Genomic DNA, 15,295 nt, shown 5'->3' on the forward strand with positions numbered 1-15,295 from the left:
TTTCCTCTTTCCTTTCCTCTTTCCTTTCCTTTCCTTTCCTTTCCTTTCCTTTCCTTTCCTTTCCTTTCCTTTCCTTTCCTTTCCTTTCCTTTCCTTTTTGTCTTTAGCTTCTTCAGCTCACTGCTAACACTGGTCTTTGCTTCTGCCCTGATGCTGCACATCTGTTCTGTGCTGCACTAAAACCCCTTTCCTTTCTTTGGATGTGCTAGAAATTAACCAGAGCCTCCTCGCACATGCCAGAGAAGCACTCTAACACTAAGCCACATCCTCGCTCCTGAACACAACTGCTCTGAGACAGGTTTTTGCTACAGACACAGAAACCTGAGAGTCTATTGCTTCAGTCTCCTGAGAGCTGGGATCATTACAATTCACCTCCACACTTCCTGAGTATCTTAAGGTAAATTTCATTTTATTTCTTTTGTGTCTGTAGCTATAACTTCTAGGTCATTTTAGATTATTGTTTTGTTCTTACTATAAACCCCCAAAGGATCCCATTATTTCCATTAGTATCATCTAAAATTTTCACTGAAAAATCAGTACTACATGTATTTGTGTATTGAGGGGTGTGTGTGTGTGTGTGTGTGTGTGTGTGTGTGTGTGTGCATGCCACAGTGCACTGTCAAAGTCAGAAGACAACTTTTTGGAGTTAGTTCTCTCCTTTTACCGTGTTATTCTAGAGATTAAAATAAAATCAAGCTTGGCACAGACACCTTTACCCACTAAGCCAGTGCTTCTCATCCTTCCTAATGCCAGACACTTTAATACACTTCCTCATATTGTGGTGACCTCTAACCATAAAATTATTTTTGTTGCTACTTCATACCTGTAAGTTTGCTACTGTTCTTAACCGTAATGTACCTATCTATGTGTTCTGATGGTCTTAGGCCACCCCCTGTGAAAGGGTTATTCAACCTCCAAAGGGGTTATGACACACAGGTTGAGAAACAATGCACTACGCTGACTAGCTGGCCCTCCAGTGTTATGTGTATGAGGCTCTAAGATATTATAAAACAACTTAAAACTAGAATTATTAGCCTGATGCAGTGGTCCACACTTTTCACCCAAGCACTCTGGAGGCAGAGGCAGATCTCTGAGTTCAAGGACAACCTAGTCTACAAAGCAAGTTTCAAGACAGCCATGGCTATCAGAGAAACCCTGTCTGAAAAACTCAAATCAGCAGTGGTTATATGAAACCTGAAAAGGTCACCTCCTGTAGCCAGTCAGGAACCCCATTGTAACAATGGGGACAGAAACCCACCCACAAAACTTTCGACCCTAAATTTATCTCATCTATAAGAAATGCAGGGGTGGGAGATAGAGCAGAGACTGAGGGAATGCCCAACTGACTGGCCCAACTTGAGACCCACTCATGGACAAACACCAATCCCTGACACTATTGATACTTTGTTATGCTTGCAGATAGGAGGCTAGCATGACTGTCCTCTGAGATGCTCCACTCATCAGCTGACTAAAACAGATGCAGAGACTCACAGTCAAACATTGGATGGAGTTCAGGGACTCCTATAGAAGAGTTGGGGGGAAAATTGAGGGCCCTGAAGGGGATAGGAACTCCACAGGAAGGTCAACAGAGTCAACTAACCTGGACCCTGGGGGCTCTCTCTCACAGAATGAACCACCATCCAAAGAGTTACACCTAGAACCATGAGCTGGACCTGGGCCCCCTGAACATATGTAGCAGATATGCAGTTCAGTCTTCATGTGGATCCCCCAACAAGTGGAGGGAGGTTGTCCCTAAAGCTGTTGCGTGATATTGCCTAACTGGGCTGCCTTGTCTGGCCTCAGTGGTAGAGGATGTGCCTAGCCCTGGCAGAGACTTGATGTGCCAAGATGGAGAGATAACTGGGGGGCTGGGGGTTCTACCCTCTCAGAGGAGAAGAGGAAGGGGAATGGGGGAGGGATGGAGGAGGAGGGACTGGAAGGGGCACAGCAATCAAAATGTAAAATGAATAGATAAATTAATTAAATTAATTAACCCCCCCCCAGAAGTATTAGAAGTATTAAACTATCAGTTCTCTTGGTTCAAAGTCTAGTCATTCTCAAACCATCATCTTTTGTTCTTATTCAAGATTACATGAGATTACCTGTGTGAAAAAAAATCCTCAAATGAATGTATTAATAATAGGTCAGATACTGTTAGATATAATTCATCATTCAAAAAAAAAAAGTGAAAGGGCAGGCTGTGCTGAGTCCAGCCTCTCCTTCCTTCCCGGGTATCACCTGAACCTGTGGTACTTCTGAATTACTCAGCTCCTGCTGTTGCTCAGGTCATCTTCCTTTTGTTATTTTGTGCTTATTGACTCCAGAGTTGGTCTCACTTTCAAAACGATTTCTTTCAGGGGCAACATATTCTCTCTTATATCCTAAAACCACTAATCACCACATGTATCTCTCAAGCAGCCATTTTTCAGGTTTTGGTTAAAGCTTCTTTGTGTGTTGTTTACCTTGCCAAGCTCAAGTCCACTGCAGGCTCAGCAGAGTAAACTCCAACTGTCAGGCAGAAGCAGATGCCTTTATCCACTGACCCATAGCAGCAGCCTGGACATCTCTCAATACTCCGCTGTGGCTGCGACAAGCATTCAAGGCATGCACACAGGAGAACAATGAGGTGTGGAGTCATTCTCAGCGATTTAAGATGTTCAAAACCAGCCTGGGCTATAAGACCCTGTCTCAATAACAACAACAAAGCACATATAGACAATAAATCTCATGAAATCCATACTGACAGCTACTTCTCAGCACTGGAAAGAGCTCACTGGTAGAGCACATTTCTAGCATACCCTGTCAATACAATGTCCAGAGTTTAATTCACAGCACAGAAAAGAAAAGAAAAACATTTTCCTGACAACCTTAGCAAAATGATTTCCTTAAGGAAGGAATTAAAAGGCAAGAGAGACATGAAAACAATAATGCATATAAACAAGTCTTAGAAAACAAAACACGGGGGCTGGTGAGATGGCTCAGTGGGTAAGAGCACCCGACTGCTCTTCCGAAAGTCCAGAGTTCAAATCCCAGCAACCACATGGTGGCTCACAACCATCCGTAACGAGATCTGACTCCCTCTTCTGGAGTGTCTGAAGACAGCTACAGTGTACTTACATATAATCAATAAATAAATCTTTAAAAAAAAAAAAGAAAACAAAACAAAACACCGACAGAAGCACTGAGTAAGCTAGCAGTTCCACTCCTGAGGACACAGCCAGCAGAAATGAAGACAGAGACATGACCCATATATGTACACCCGTTCTCTCAGCAGTACAATATACAACAGCCCAAAAGCAGATGCAAGTCCAGAGTCCCCTGACAGGAAAACAAGACAGAAAAACAAGTTCTGCATCGAGACCATAGGTGAGCACCTCTCTGTCACTGTTCCTTCTACTTTGTGCTGTCTTGCCACCTCCCACTGGGGCCAGTGACACATGGACTGAAACTTCCAAGCACTGAGCCCACAGAAAATCTTCACTCTTTATACATTTTACAGAAACAGAAAACCAATATAGGTGACCTGGAAGGCACTCTTCTAAATGAAGTAAGTCAGTCACAAAGTAATAAATAATGAGGTTCTTGAAATAGTAGAAGTGTGATCGTTGCCAGAAGTTAAAGGATAGGAAGGACTAAGGAGTAAGTGTGTAATGGGTGTGGATTGGCAGGTCTAGAAGATGAAAAGGTTTTAGTGATAATAGTTACAGGACACTCTGAATACATATAATGCCATACAATTGTACACTTAAAAATGATGAAAATGGTAAATTTTAGATCGTGTATTTTTACTACAATAAAAAAGAAGAGTGAGACGATATTGATGTCAAATACCCAGTAAGCCTAGTTACAGAACTGCCTGATAAAATGACATGGAAATTATAACCAAAATATTTTTGTATGTGTATGCTTAGTGCATGCATGCTTATGTATGTTCAGGTACGTGTGCACATGCGTGCTTGGAAAGGTCAACGTTTGATGTTGCCTGTCTGTTTATCACTCCCCACCTTTGTTTTTTGAGACAGGGCCTTTGGCTGAGCCTGGAGCTCCATGACCCAGCAAGCTGGCTGCCCGAGAGCCCTGCGGCCTTCCTGGTGTCTGCCTTTTCAGTGCTAGGGGTTCCGCTGGACACCATTCTTAGCTTATATATTTTTTTAAAATTTTAAACGTAGATGAAGTAGAAATTTCTGGTTTCTTAACAACTCAGTTGTGTCACGTGATGTTTTCTGGAAGCTGTCTTGTAAGAGGGCATGTGATACTTTGCTAAAAACAGACACTTGAGAGGGTATTTGATGTTCAGAAGGAAATAACTGGAGCCCCACACACAGCGAAAGGCTCTCACATTGCTACACTGTACAGTGCTTCACTGCTTCACTGGTCTTCACTTTGTAGAGAACTATGTATAAAAGAACTTCTCATGGTGTTTGCTGACTCTGGCTGCTTCTGCCGACTCATGCAGATTCGGCAGAGCCTTGCTGCTTGTGTTTGGTGTTTGCTATTGAACTGCACTGCTGATATCCTCACAAGGATGAGTGGAATCACCCCAAGGAACTAACTCTAAACAGGTCCACATCCTGCCCTACCTCTGGTCAGTGGGCTGGAGGAGAGGCTGAAGCAGTTAAGAACCTACATAAAGTAGGTTGTGAAAAGTCTAAGCCTGCACATAGGTGCAGGTGCTCACTTTACCAACTGAGTCATTGCCTTAGCACTAACCAAAGCATACTTTACAGTAGATCTGAAATGGAAATGACTATGTCAGGTTGGGGAGGTAGCTCAGTTGGTAGAGTGATTGCTTAGCATGTAAAAAGCCCTGGGTTTGATCTCCCCCACCACATAAGACAGAGGGTAGTGTTCATGGCTCTAACTCTCAGCATTTAGGAAGTGGAGGCAGGAGGACGAAATGCTCACATTCACATGTTAAGAGAGCAATAAGCAAGATCAATCTGTATGATTTCAGGCCAGATGTGTAGTTTTGAGCATCAATTCCCCACCCCTCACCCCTAGCCCCTGAGCTTGGTCTTCTCTGTGCAGCCCTGGCTATCCTGGAACTTGCTCTGTAGACAAGGCTGGTCTCAAACTCACAGGGATCCTCCTGCTTCTGCCTCCCAAGTGCTGGGATTAAAGGTGTGAGACACCACCACCCAGCCTTCAATTACATTTTTATTACTGGTTTAAAAAATCTTTCTTATATAGTATACTTTGATCATACCTCCAGCTCCTCCTCATCGCCTACCCAGCAACTTCACATTCTTTCTCTCTCTAAAAAGCAAGCAAGCAAACAAATTTAAAACCAAAAAGACAAACACACACACCAAAAACACGCAGTCCATTTTGTGTTGGCCAACAACTCCCGAGCATGGGCCTGCCCTTTAGTGTCATTGATAAACCCAGTGTCACTCCACTGCAGAACTAACAGTGCCTCTCCCAGCCGGCATCAACTGGGTCTTGGTTATGGGGGAAACTCTGAGCACCCGCTTCCTCTTCTCCATGCTGCGCTCAATTATTTTTTAATTTGTAAGAGTTTGTACTATTAGTTTGCTGTGCATAAAATCTATGAAAGTTTGACTTTTCTAAAAATATTAGTCTTAGGAAATGAATACTTTCCAAAGGATCTACAAGGTGTCTGGCTTTAAGAGATAACTTCAAAAATAGATACATAAGAGATAATAGTTTTGGCAAGGTATGAGAAAATGGAAGCAATTTTCTTCAGAAGACCCAGTACAGAATAAGATGGAGATGGATGTCCAGTTCATTCACAATGGGGGTTTCTTGTTAAAGTACAGGAGAGCGATCATTACACAGATATATATGTATATATGTATATACGCATATACATATATATAATAAAATATAAAATATCTTTTCATTTTTAATTTAATTTTTAATTTATTTTTTACACTTCATATTCCATTCCCCGCCACCACCCCCATCCACCCTCCGACTGCTCCACATCCCACACCTCCTCCCTACCCCACCTCGTCTCCACATGGATGCCCCCCATCCCCCATCCCACTTGACCTCTAAACTCCCTGGGGCCTCCAGTCTCTTGAGGGTTAGGTGCTTCATCTCAGAATGAACACAGACCTGGAATTCCTCTACTGTATGTGTGTTGGGGGCCTCATGTCAGCTGATGTATGCTGTCTGTTTGGTGGTGCAGTGTTTGAAAGACCTCAGGGGTTCAGATTAATTAAGATTGCTGGTCCTCCTACAGAATCGCCCTTCTCCTCAGCTTCTTTCAGCCTTCCCTGATTCAACAACAGGGGTCAGCTGCTTCTGTCCATTGGTTGGGTGCAAGTAACTACATCTGACTCTCTCAGCTGCTTGTTGGGTCTTTCAGAGGGCAGTCATGATAGATCCCTTTTTGTGAGTGCTCCATAGCCTCAGTAATAGTGTCAGGCCTTGGGACCTCCCCTTGAGCTGGATCCCACTTTGGGCCTGTCACTGGACCTTCTTTTCCTCAGGTTCCTCTTTATTACCACCCCTGTAATTCTTTCAGACAGGAACAATTATGTGTCAGAGATGTGACTGTGGGATGGCAACCCCATCCCTCACTTGATACCCTGTCTTCCTGCTAGAGGTGGGCTCTATAAGTTCCCTCTCCCTACTGTCGGGCATTTCATCTAAGGACTCTCCCTTTGAATCCTGGGAGTCTCTCACCTCCCAGGTCTCTGGTACATTCTGGGGGATCCCCCCAACCTCCTATTTCCTGAGGTTGCCTGTTTCCATTCTTTCTGCTGGCCCTCAGGGCTTCAGTCCTTTTCCCTCACCCAATACTAGATCAGGTTCCCCTCTACCCCCTACTCCCCTCAACCCCATCCACTTTCTCTCCCAGATCCCTCCCTCTATCCCCACTTGTGTTGCTTGCTTCTCTCTTTCAAGTGGGACTGAGGCATCCTCACTTGGGCACTTCAGCTTGTTGACCTTTTTGAGTTCTGTGGACTGTATCTTGGATATTCTGTACTTTTAAATTTTGAGGCAGGGTCATATGGTACTCCCTAGGCTGGCCTTGAATGCATGGTAAATTTTCTGCCTTAGCCTCGTGTATGCAGAGATTACAGATGTGAACTGTATATTTGTTGAGGGGGGCAGAACATTGATAGAACTCTGTAAGTAAAGGTACTTGCCACCAAGCCTGATGACCGAGTTTGCTTCCCAGTATGTGCACTGTAGAGAGAACTGACTTCCACAAACTGTCTTCTGACCTCTGCACATATATATGCCACATGCACATGCCCCCATTCAAATGAATAAATGTAATAAAAATTTTAATTTGGGGGGAGACTAAATAGTGTATTTCTTATATACTTCAAATCCCTTCATGGGATACTATCTTTCATCTGGATGTTGTAATGTATTAACAAAAGCTAACTTATTGGCTAAGGGAGTGCTATAGTTTCAATGTGTTGTCCCCCCATGCTTATGTTGAAGTTTAATCACCATATAACACCATAGAGAGGTGAAAAGGGAAGGAGATAATTAGTTATGAGGAATCGGCTCTCATGAATGGATCCGGGCCATCATAACTGTCCTTATCTATGTATCTCTCTCTCCACTATGGCGTCTCCACCTTGTTACAATGCAGCAAAAGCCACGGTGGATAGAGCCCTCAGACTTACCAGGCAGAGCTAGAAGCCAAATCAGCTCCCACTGTTCAGTTATCATTTCCCCAGTCATCAGCATTCTGACAGGACAGCAGAAAAAGATGAAGACAGAGGAGGCAAGGCGGGAGAGAGGAAAACACTGACACAATGGAAAGACAGACCAAAGAGGACAGAGGCACCCAGGGGCTGCCAGCACCTAGGCCTCATCTCTCAGGAGATGTCACTGAGTTCCTGACCTAGTTTCTCTGGCAGGAGATCTTTTCTTGTCCCAGAAAAGACTTGTGGAGACAGAGAGGATTAAAAAAATAATATTGTTAAGAAGTGAGGTTGCTTGGCTTTGCAGTTTTCTAGCTGGGATCCCTTTATCTTTCTTGAGAGCCCCCCAGATCTCTTTTATTCTAGGTCAGTAATTTAACACTCTCAGCTCTCAATTCAAAGCCTGTAATGACCTTGCTGTGCTGAATTATTAGTCCAGGATATAGAAAAAGAAAGAGAGAGAGGGAGAAAAACCCTCTAAAAACAACAGAGGCCTTTTGATCAGAGTACCGAACTGCAGCTCGCTGTAACTCAAGCTGTCCATTCTTATATGGCAGGAATTAAGGACTCCCCCTGCCAGGCAGGACCCTATTAAAAGACAATAGCTGTTTGAAAAGGGTAAGCAAGTTGATATGGATATAATAGGCCACATATGGGGGCCCCTTTCTACTCTGAAATAAAGCCCCTTCTTACAGTTGTGAGCTGGGAAATCTAGCATTCAGCAAGGCAGGAGGAGGTAGGCTAGAAGAGAGTGAGTCGCCATGCAGAGATGCTTAAAGGTACTTCAGAGAAAGACAGAACAAACCAGAAGAGTGCTTTGGCAGAGAGAAGCATCAGTCACTGAGCACAGAGCCTTTCAGAACAGGTGCTCTTTGGTCACAAGAGCCTTTAGCACCAATGATGACAAGAATTTGTCTAGAACTAGTCATTATCTGTAATGAGTCAACAACAACAAAACCCCAACAAAACCCCAAAATAAAGCAGTAATCTCTTACCAGAAATGGAGCAGCTGGCCAAAAGCAGCCCTTACTGCTGGCTAACCTAGCCTGGTACCATGCTAAACTCTGGATTACCACCTAATGCCACTTGCTATTTCTTGGATGCCATTCTTCACAGAAACTCTGCAAAACAAAGACACATACCCCAGAGAGCTGCCTGTAAATCATACCCCCTCCTAAGAGACAGAATGGCTACCACAGGACACAGAGTCCCACACTCTGTTAGCTGGCCCATGTTTGCCTATACATTGCCTGAAACACTCTTCCCATTAGTGGGTGAAACTTTGGAAGGATCTTTAATCCACAACAGAATTTCCCATCTACTGTTTTAGTGATCTCTAAAATCTTGTTAACATGATACAAAAACAAGGAAAAATTTAAAAGTGATTTAAGGCATTTAAACACATTAATCTGGTTATTTAAGACTAAACTCTGAATCCTCAAATTCCTCTATGAAAATATCAGAAAGGTATTTTCTTCCCTCCTCTACCCTTCTGTTGCTATCCATTGCACTTAATGGGCTATCTTGATGGGATAACAACCAAAGACAAATGCAGGATCTCCGGTGCTTGGCCCACCAAATGTCCAAGGCAGCACAAAGCTCATCTTTAGCAAATAAGTTTTGTGGATTAAAGAGAGGGTCTGGATTTCTTTCTTTTTTTTTTTTAAGACTTGTTTATTTTATTTTATGTATATGAGCACACTGTAGCTGTACAGATGGTTGTAAGCCTTCATGTGGTTGTTGGGAATTGAATTTAGGACCTCTGCTTGCTCTAGTCAACCCTGCTTGCTCTGGTTGGCCCTCTCACTCGGTCTCTGCTCTCTCAAGCCCAAAGATTTATTTATTATTATAAATAAGTACACTGTAGCTGTCTTTAGACAGCACCAGAAGAGGGCATCAGATCTCATTATGGATAGTTGTGAGCCACCACGTGGTTGCTGGGATTTGAACTTCTGGAAGGGCAGTCAGTGCTCTTACCCGCTGAGCCATCTCACCAGCCCAGGGTTTGGATTTGTAAGGTGACAAAATATGTCCGTCCTAGATCCAAAAGAACAGGAACTAAACACCCGTTGTACTTTGACTGTAATCAGGTGAGTGTGTAGAAAGGGAACGCATCACAGCAGACTGGCACTGCTGTCTAAACCATGGTCTGCCACAGCGGCCCTCTGACCATAATTCACATTGCTCCCAAAGCAAACCGACTCACCCCTCAGTCTGATTCCATTCTGCTTCAAGCCCAATTCAGTGATCTTGTCATACAAAAAGCCTGGAACCGTGTTGGGAGGGTGAGGAAAACAGGGAAGCAAGAAGACAAATCAAGTATCATGTGTTCTCTCTCAGAGGGGGAGCCCAGGTAGGGCTGTGTGTGTGTGTGTGTGTGTGTGTGTGTGTGTATGTGTGTGTGTAAAACATGAAACTAAAAAGAAGAGTGTTTGGGAGAAGAAAGGGGAGAAATGGGACATGGATCAAAGAGGGTTAAAGGAGCAACAATGTGGGCGTAGGACAATGGCATACACTATGACAATGTCATAAAGCAAGCTGCTATTTTGTATATCTACTTTTTAAAAAACTAACAAAAAATCAAGTCCTAGTTTAGATGAAGTTCCTCTAGAACAGTTTTTGCTATAGCTTCTGAAATATGGATCAACTACATTACTCCATTATGAATAACGACAGAATAAAAGAGACAAGTTGCCAAGCCACCACAGTTAGCATGTATAATAATATCTGGAAATGATAACTACAATAAAGATGGGGAAGAACTAGGATAGAGCTTGATGGTAGAACATCTCTCTAACATGCTAAAAAAAAAAAGTGTGTGTGTGTGTGTGTGTGTGTAGTAAATTTAAAATCCACCAGGGTTACATACAATCCTGTTTCAAAAACAACAACAAAAGCGAGGCTGGAGAGATGGCTCAGTGGTTAAGAGCACTGACTGCCCTTTAAGTGATCCCGAGTTCAATTCTCAGCAGCCACATGGTGGCTCACAATCATCTATAGTGGGATCTGATGTCCCCTTCTGGTGTGCCTGAAGACAATTACAGTGTGCTTATATACACAAAACAAATACATCTGTTGGGTTTTGTTTTTTGTTTTGTTTGTTTTGTTTTTAAATACATCAAAACAGTAACAAAAACAACAACAAAAATGTTTAAGTAATTTGGCTTCAAGTAGGAAAAATTCAGGTATTTGAATATTGATTATAAAATAATCAAAGATGGGGGGGCGGGGGGCGGGGGGGCGGGGGGAAGGCCAGTCTAATCAGTGTATTTCTTTTTCCTGGTCACTTCACTGGTTCAACTTTGAGTATGTGACACAAGACAGCCCAGTAGGTGTTAATCCCAGGTCAATGTTGTTAGAGCTACTCGGAAAGAATCTCTTTATCTATCACCATTACTATACTGGGGATGTCAGCCCCAAATCCCTAGTGGCCAGCCTGAGGATAAAAACAGGAAAATGGAAGAGAAGCAGATGCAGATTTCGTGTGATACCACATTAGTAGCTCTATTGACCCTCTTTGAATTAAGGCTGTGTCTACCATGGGCTATCTTGGTGTATATGCCAGTTAGATCCTATCTACTGTTATCTCCCTGTCTCTCCTTCAAGCCGTTTTCAGTTAGGATTCTGCCAAAATGTCTTCCCATTAGTTGCATACTCTCGGAGGACAAAGCACTTGACATTTTAAAAAATCCATCCCAGCACTCAGTACAGAGTAAACACAAGGTAAATGTTCAACAAACATGAAATATAGAATAAAAATATAATAACAATTAGTATTCTGCCCAACTGGCAACAAAATTGTAAAAGGGCACTAGCCCTTAGCAGGCCCCCAGACTTACTTTGTATGACTGACTCCATGATGGAAGTACCATTCAGGCCGTAAAATTCAGCATGCAGACAGTACCACCTGACAATAAAACAAAGGCCTAATCCATCAAAGTCCATAGTTCTAAATGTACTACTTTGCTTTTTGGCTTCTGTAGTTCTGCTTGTGGCTAACTGTTCTTGTTAGCTGAAGTGTGTCAATGCAGAACATGGTTTTTGTGCTTAAAAGCTCACCCTGAGAAAGGCTCAGGGCTACCCTGGGGTCCTGAACACCCAGTGTAGTCAGCAACCAGCTATTAAAGACTTTCTATTGGTTTAAACCCATGTCTTTGGTGAATAACCCATAACAAATATTAGAGGGGGAACAGGAAACCACAAACTTTCTAATTTACAAGATATAAAAGAGTTCTTTCGAAACATTTTGTTTCAACTTTAATATTAGGGCCAAGGGAAGCCAATTTAGCATTGGCTCCACTTCTTCCTTCTTATTCCTAGAAGGGACAGAGGGAAGACAGCTGGGTGTGCTCCCACTTATCAACATCATCTAAATGAGGGGCCTCAAACATGACAGTGTCATGTCATAGTTGTAAAGATACACCTTTCACAGTGAATCTAGGCTTATCTGTCAACAACTCCTATAATCATCATGGCTTCCTTCCTTTCTTTCCTTCCATACTTACTTATTTTAGGTAGGGTCTCTATACTGAAACCCCGTACATAGTCCAGGCTATCCTCAAATTTAGCCTCCTTCTTAGCCTCTGGGATTAGAAAAAAATGCACCACAGTACTGCACTTAGCTAAAAGATAGACACTTTTTTTAATCCAAGCAGTCAGGAAGTGGAGACAGGAGAACTACTTTGAGTGCAAGGCCAGCCTGGCCCTCAGAGAGAGGCTCTGTAGTACAAAAAGCAAACCAGAAACACACAATTCTTAGAGAAAACAGAAGGAACCCAGTGAGGATGGACGGAGGCTATGTTTAAGCTTCTGCCCCTGGGAACCAGCATGCAGTCTCTCCTCACCACTCTGAAGAAGGGCAAGAACAGCCGCTCATCTCTGGAGGAGCCCACACCTCAGACCAGCTGCCCACTGCCCTGGACACTACAGCAGGGACCTTCTCGATGCTTCTGCCTGAACGCCATGAATTTCTCTTGATGTTCAAACACCAGCATGGGAGAGTAAGAAATCAACATTTCTAAATGTCCTCCTTGATCTAAATACTCAGTTCTTCTCTTCCGTCCATTTACCTTTCTATCCACACAGACCTCTCCTCTGCAATGTCTACCATCTCATAAGGAAAACGTAACAAAACAGTTTAAATAAGCCATTGATCATTCACAAGCTAGGGGTTTTTTGGGGGTAGGGGGTTGTTTTTGTTTGTTTTACAAAATCAATGTGACAAACTTTAAAAAATGCCTATTTTGGTAAAAACTGTAACTGATAAATGGTTCAAATTTCTAAAATAAGCTACAGCTTCACTCCTGCTACCACAGGAGCTTTGTTTGTCAATTTCTCCTTTATCACAAATATTTCAATATTGTATTATGAAGCTTTGTGGGGATGGAGTTTTACCAGCACTCTAGCAACCATTAAGTGGGTAGAATCTCATCTAAGGCAATCAGATGCCTTTTCCTGAAGACGTAAAACTTCTGACACTGAATAGTTTATCTTTGTTGGCAATTCTTCAGACTTTCCTAGGACTCACATGAAGCCTGAGAGAAGACAGAATTTTACCAGGGAAGGCATTAGCCAGCAATCAAACTCCAAACATTATAGGGATATAAGAGCAATAACTCGTCGTCCTTCTTCCTTTCCCCAACGAAATGAAAGGCGTTACTACATAAAGTGTGTGAGGACTCAGTTTCAGATGCTAACTAATAAACTCCTAAAAGAATCATGAATGAATGAGCCAGGCATGGCGATGCAGGCCTTTAATCCCAGTACTTTGGAGCCAGAAGCAGGTGGATCTTGAGTTCCAGGCCAGCCAAGGGGCTACTATATGAGATTCTGTTTTGAAACACTAACAAGCAACAAACAAACAAACACACACCCTTTACTACAGCGACTAACGATGATGGCAACGATGATGGCAACAGTCAGGCTTCTTAGTTGCAAGCAATGGGAGGTGGAGGCAAGAAGGTCAGGAGTTCAAGGTCATCCTCGGGGCCAGAATGGGCTACCCGACTCTCTCTCAAACAAAACAAAGAAACAAAAAAGAAAAAAGAAAAAAGGAAAAGGATTGGAGGCGGAAAGCCAGACCTGCTCTTGAGGAAATCTCATACCTAATGTGATCTTCATCCTCTTAGCTCCAACTCTTGCTTCTGTTCAGAAGTCAAAATCTAAATGTTGGGGGAGGTGAGATGGTTTATTGAGTACAGATGCTTGCTGCTAAGCCTGATAAGCTGAGTTCAAGCCCTGGGATGCACACAGTGAAGGGAAAGAATAGACAACGGCAAGTCTGTCTCTGGTCACCACGTTTGTGTTGTGGCATACACCCTCCCTCTCAATAAATAAATGTGATAATAACAATTTTAAATCTAAACCCTGTTTGTCACTAAGACCTTGGGTCTAGGCTGGGGAGGCAGCCAACACTCTCAATGCCCAGCACTTGTGCAGTGGAGGAAGAAGGATCAGAAGTTCATGCTCAGTGAGTTGAAGACCAACCTGGACTATACATGATCATATCAGAAAAAGAGAGGGAGGGAGGGAAGGGAGGAGATGCTTTTCCTTGTCTGATATTTTGTGCATACTCTCTCAGTCCTGAGATGATCGTCATTCCTCTGTGGAGCACTTTCTAGCTCTGTACAATTCATTGTTTCTGGGCTACTTGAATTGGATTTTATATCTCCAGCATCTTTATACAACAGAGGGTTCCTTGATGTCCATGCCTGGCACGGTGTCTGACAGTCAGTGTAGGCTTACCACAGAGCTACCAATTTTAAAAAATGAAAAGAAGACCAGACGGGAAGTTCATTTCTTGGCATTTATACGATACTGACTTTTACCATTGTGTTTTTTTTTTTTTTTCTTCTCCAATATAAATGAACCTTTCACCAACTGGCCTTATCCATATTGTAATCATGTACTTCCCGTCTTTTGCTTTTCAGCTTGTACTAGTCCTTCATAAATCAAATTAGACTCCTTAATAGCCCCTTATAATGAATAGTTCCTATTTCTGCTAATATAATTATATTCCACTAAGATGCAAACTCTAACGGAATTCTTCTTCCAGTAAAGATAGACTAGGTAATTCAAACTAACCCTCCTGGCCGAGAAAGAGTCAGTAAATCGTTAAAAGCAGATGGTTCTTCTCCCCCCACATTTGTATTAACCTTTTAAGCTACTGTCCTAGTCAGGGTTACTGTTCTGTGATGAAGGGCCACGCCCAAAGCTACTTGGGGCAGGCAGAAAGGGTTTGTTTGGCTTATGCTTCATCAGCACTGCTTACCAACCCAGGAAGTCAGGACAGAAACTCACCAGGGCAGGAGCCTGGAGGCAGGGGCTGACGAGAGGCCATGGAGGGTGCTCCTCATGGCTTGCTCAACCTGATTTCTTTTCTTTTTAAAGATTTATTTATTTTTATTTCTATGAGTACACTGTAGCTGTCTTCAGACACACACCAGAAGAATGCATTGGATCCCACTACAGATGTCTGTGAGCCACCATGTGGTTGCTGGGAATTGAACTCAGGACCTCTGGAAGAGCAGCCAGTGCTCTTAACTGCTGAGCCATCTCTCCAGCCCTCAACCTGATTTCATATAGAACCCAGGACCACCAGCCCAGAGGTGTCCCCACCCACAATAGCTGGACTATCCCCACCAACCACTAGTTACGAAAAT

The 15,295-nt window shown here is 43.0% G+C and overlaps 1 protein-coding gene across 2 annotated transcripts in view; it reads right to left on the bottom strand.

Moving 5' to 3' along the window:
• The window catches only part of C2H11orf49 (chromosome 2 C11orf49 homolog), a 165,101-nt gene that overhangs the window by 110,334 nt on the left and 39,472 nt on the right, over nucleotides 1-15,295 (bottom strand). Inside the window, exon 1 of one of the 2 annotated variants that reach the window (XM_021156887.2) lies at nucleotides 5,207-5,235. The exons of the other annotated variant lie outside the window; for it this stretch is intronic. Coding sequence (XP_021012546.1) covers nucleotides 5,207-5,223 — 17 coding nt within the window. The 5' untranslated portion in view covers nucleotides 5,224-5,235. Of the gene's footprint in view, nucleotides 1-5,206; nucleotides 5,236-15,295 lie in introns of those variants that run through there. 2 annotated transcript variants of the gene reach the window in all.

The sequence above is a fragment of the Mus caroli genome, chromosome 2, assembly GCF_900094665.2.
Source record: "Mus caroli chromosome 2, CAROLI_EIJ_v1.1, whole genome shotgun sequence".
Classification (NCBI taxonomy): Eukaryota; Metazoa; Chordata; class Mammalia; order Rodentia; family Muridae; genus Mus; species Mus caroli.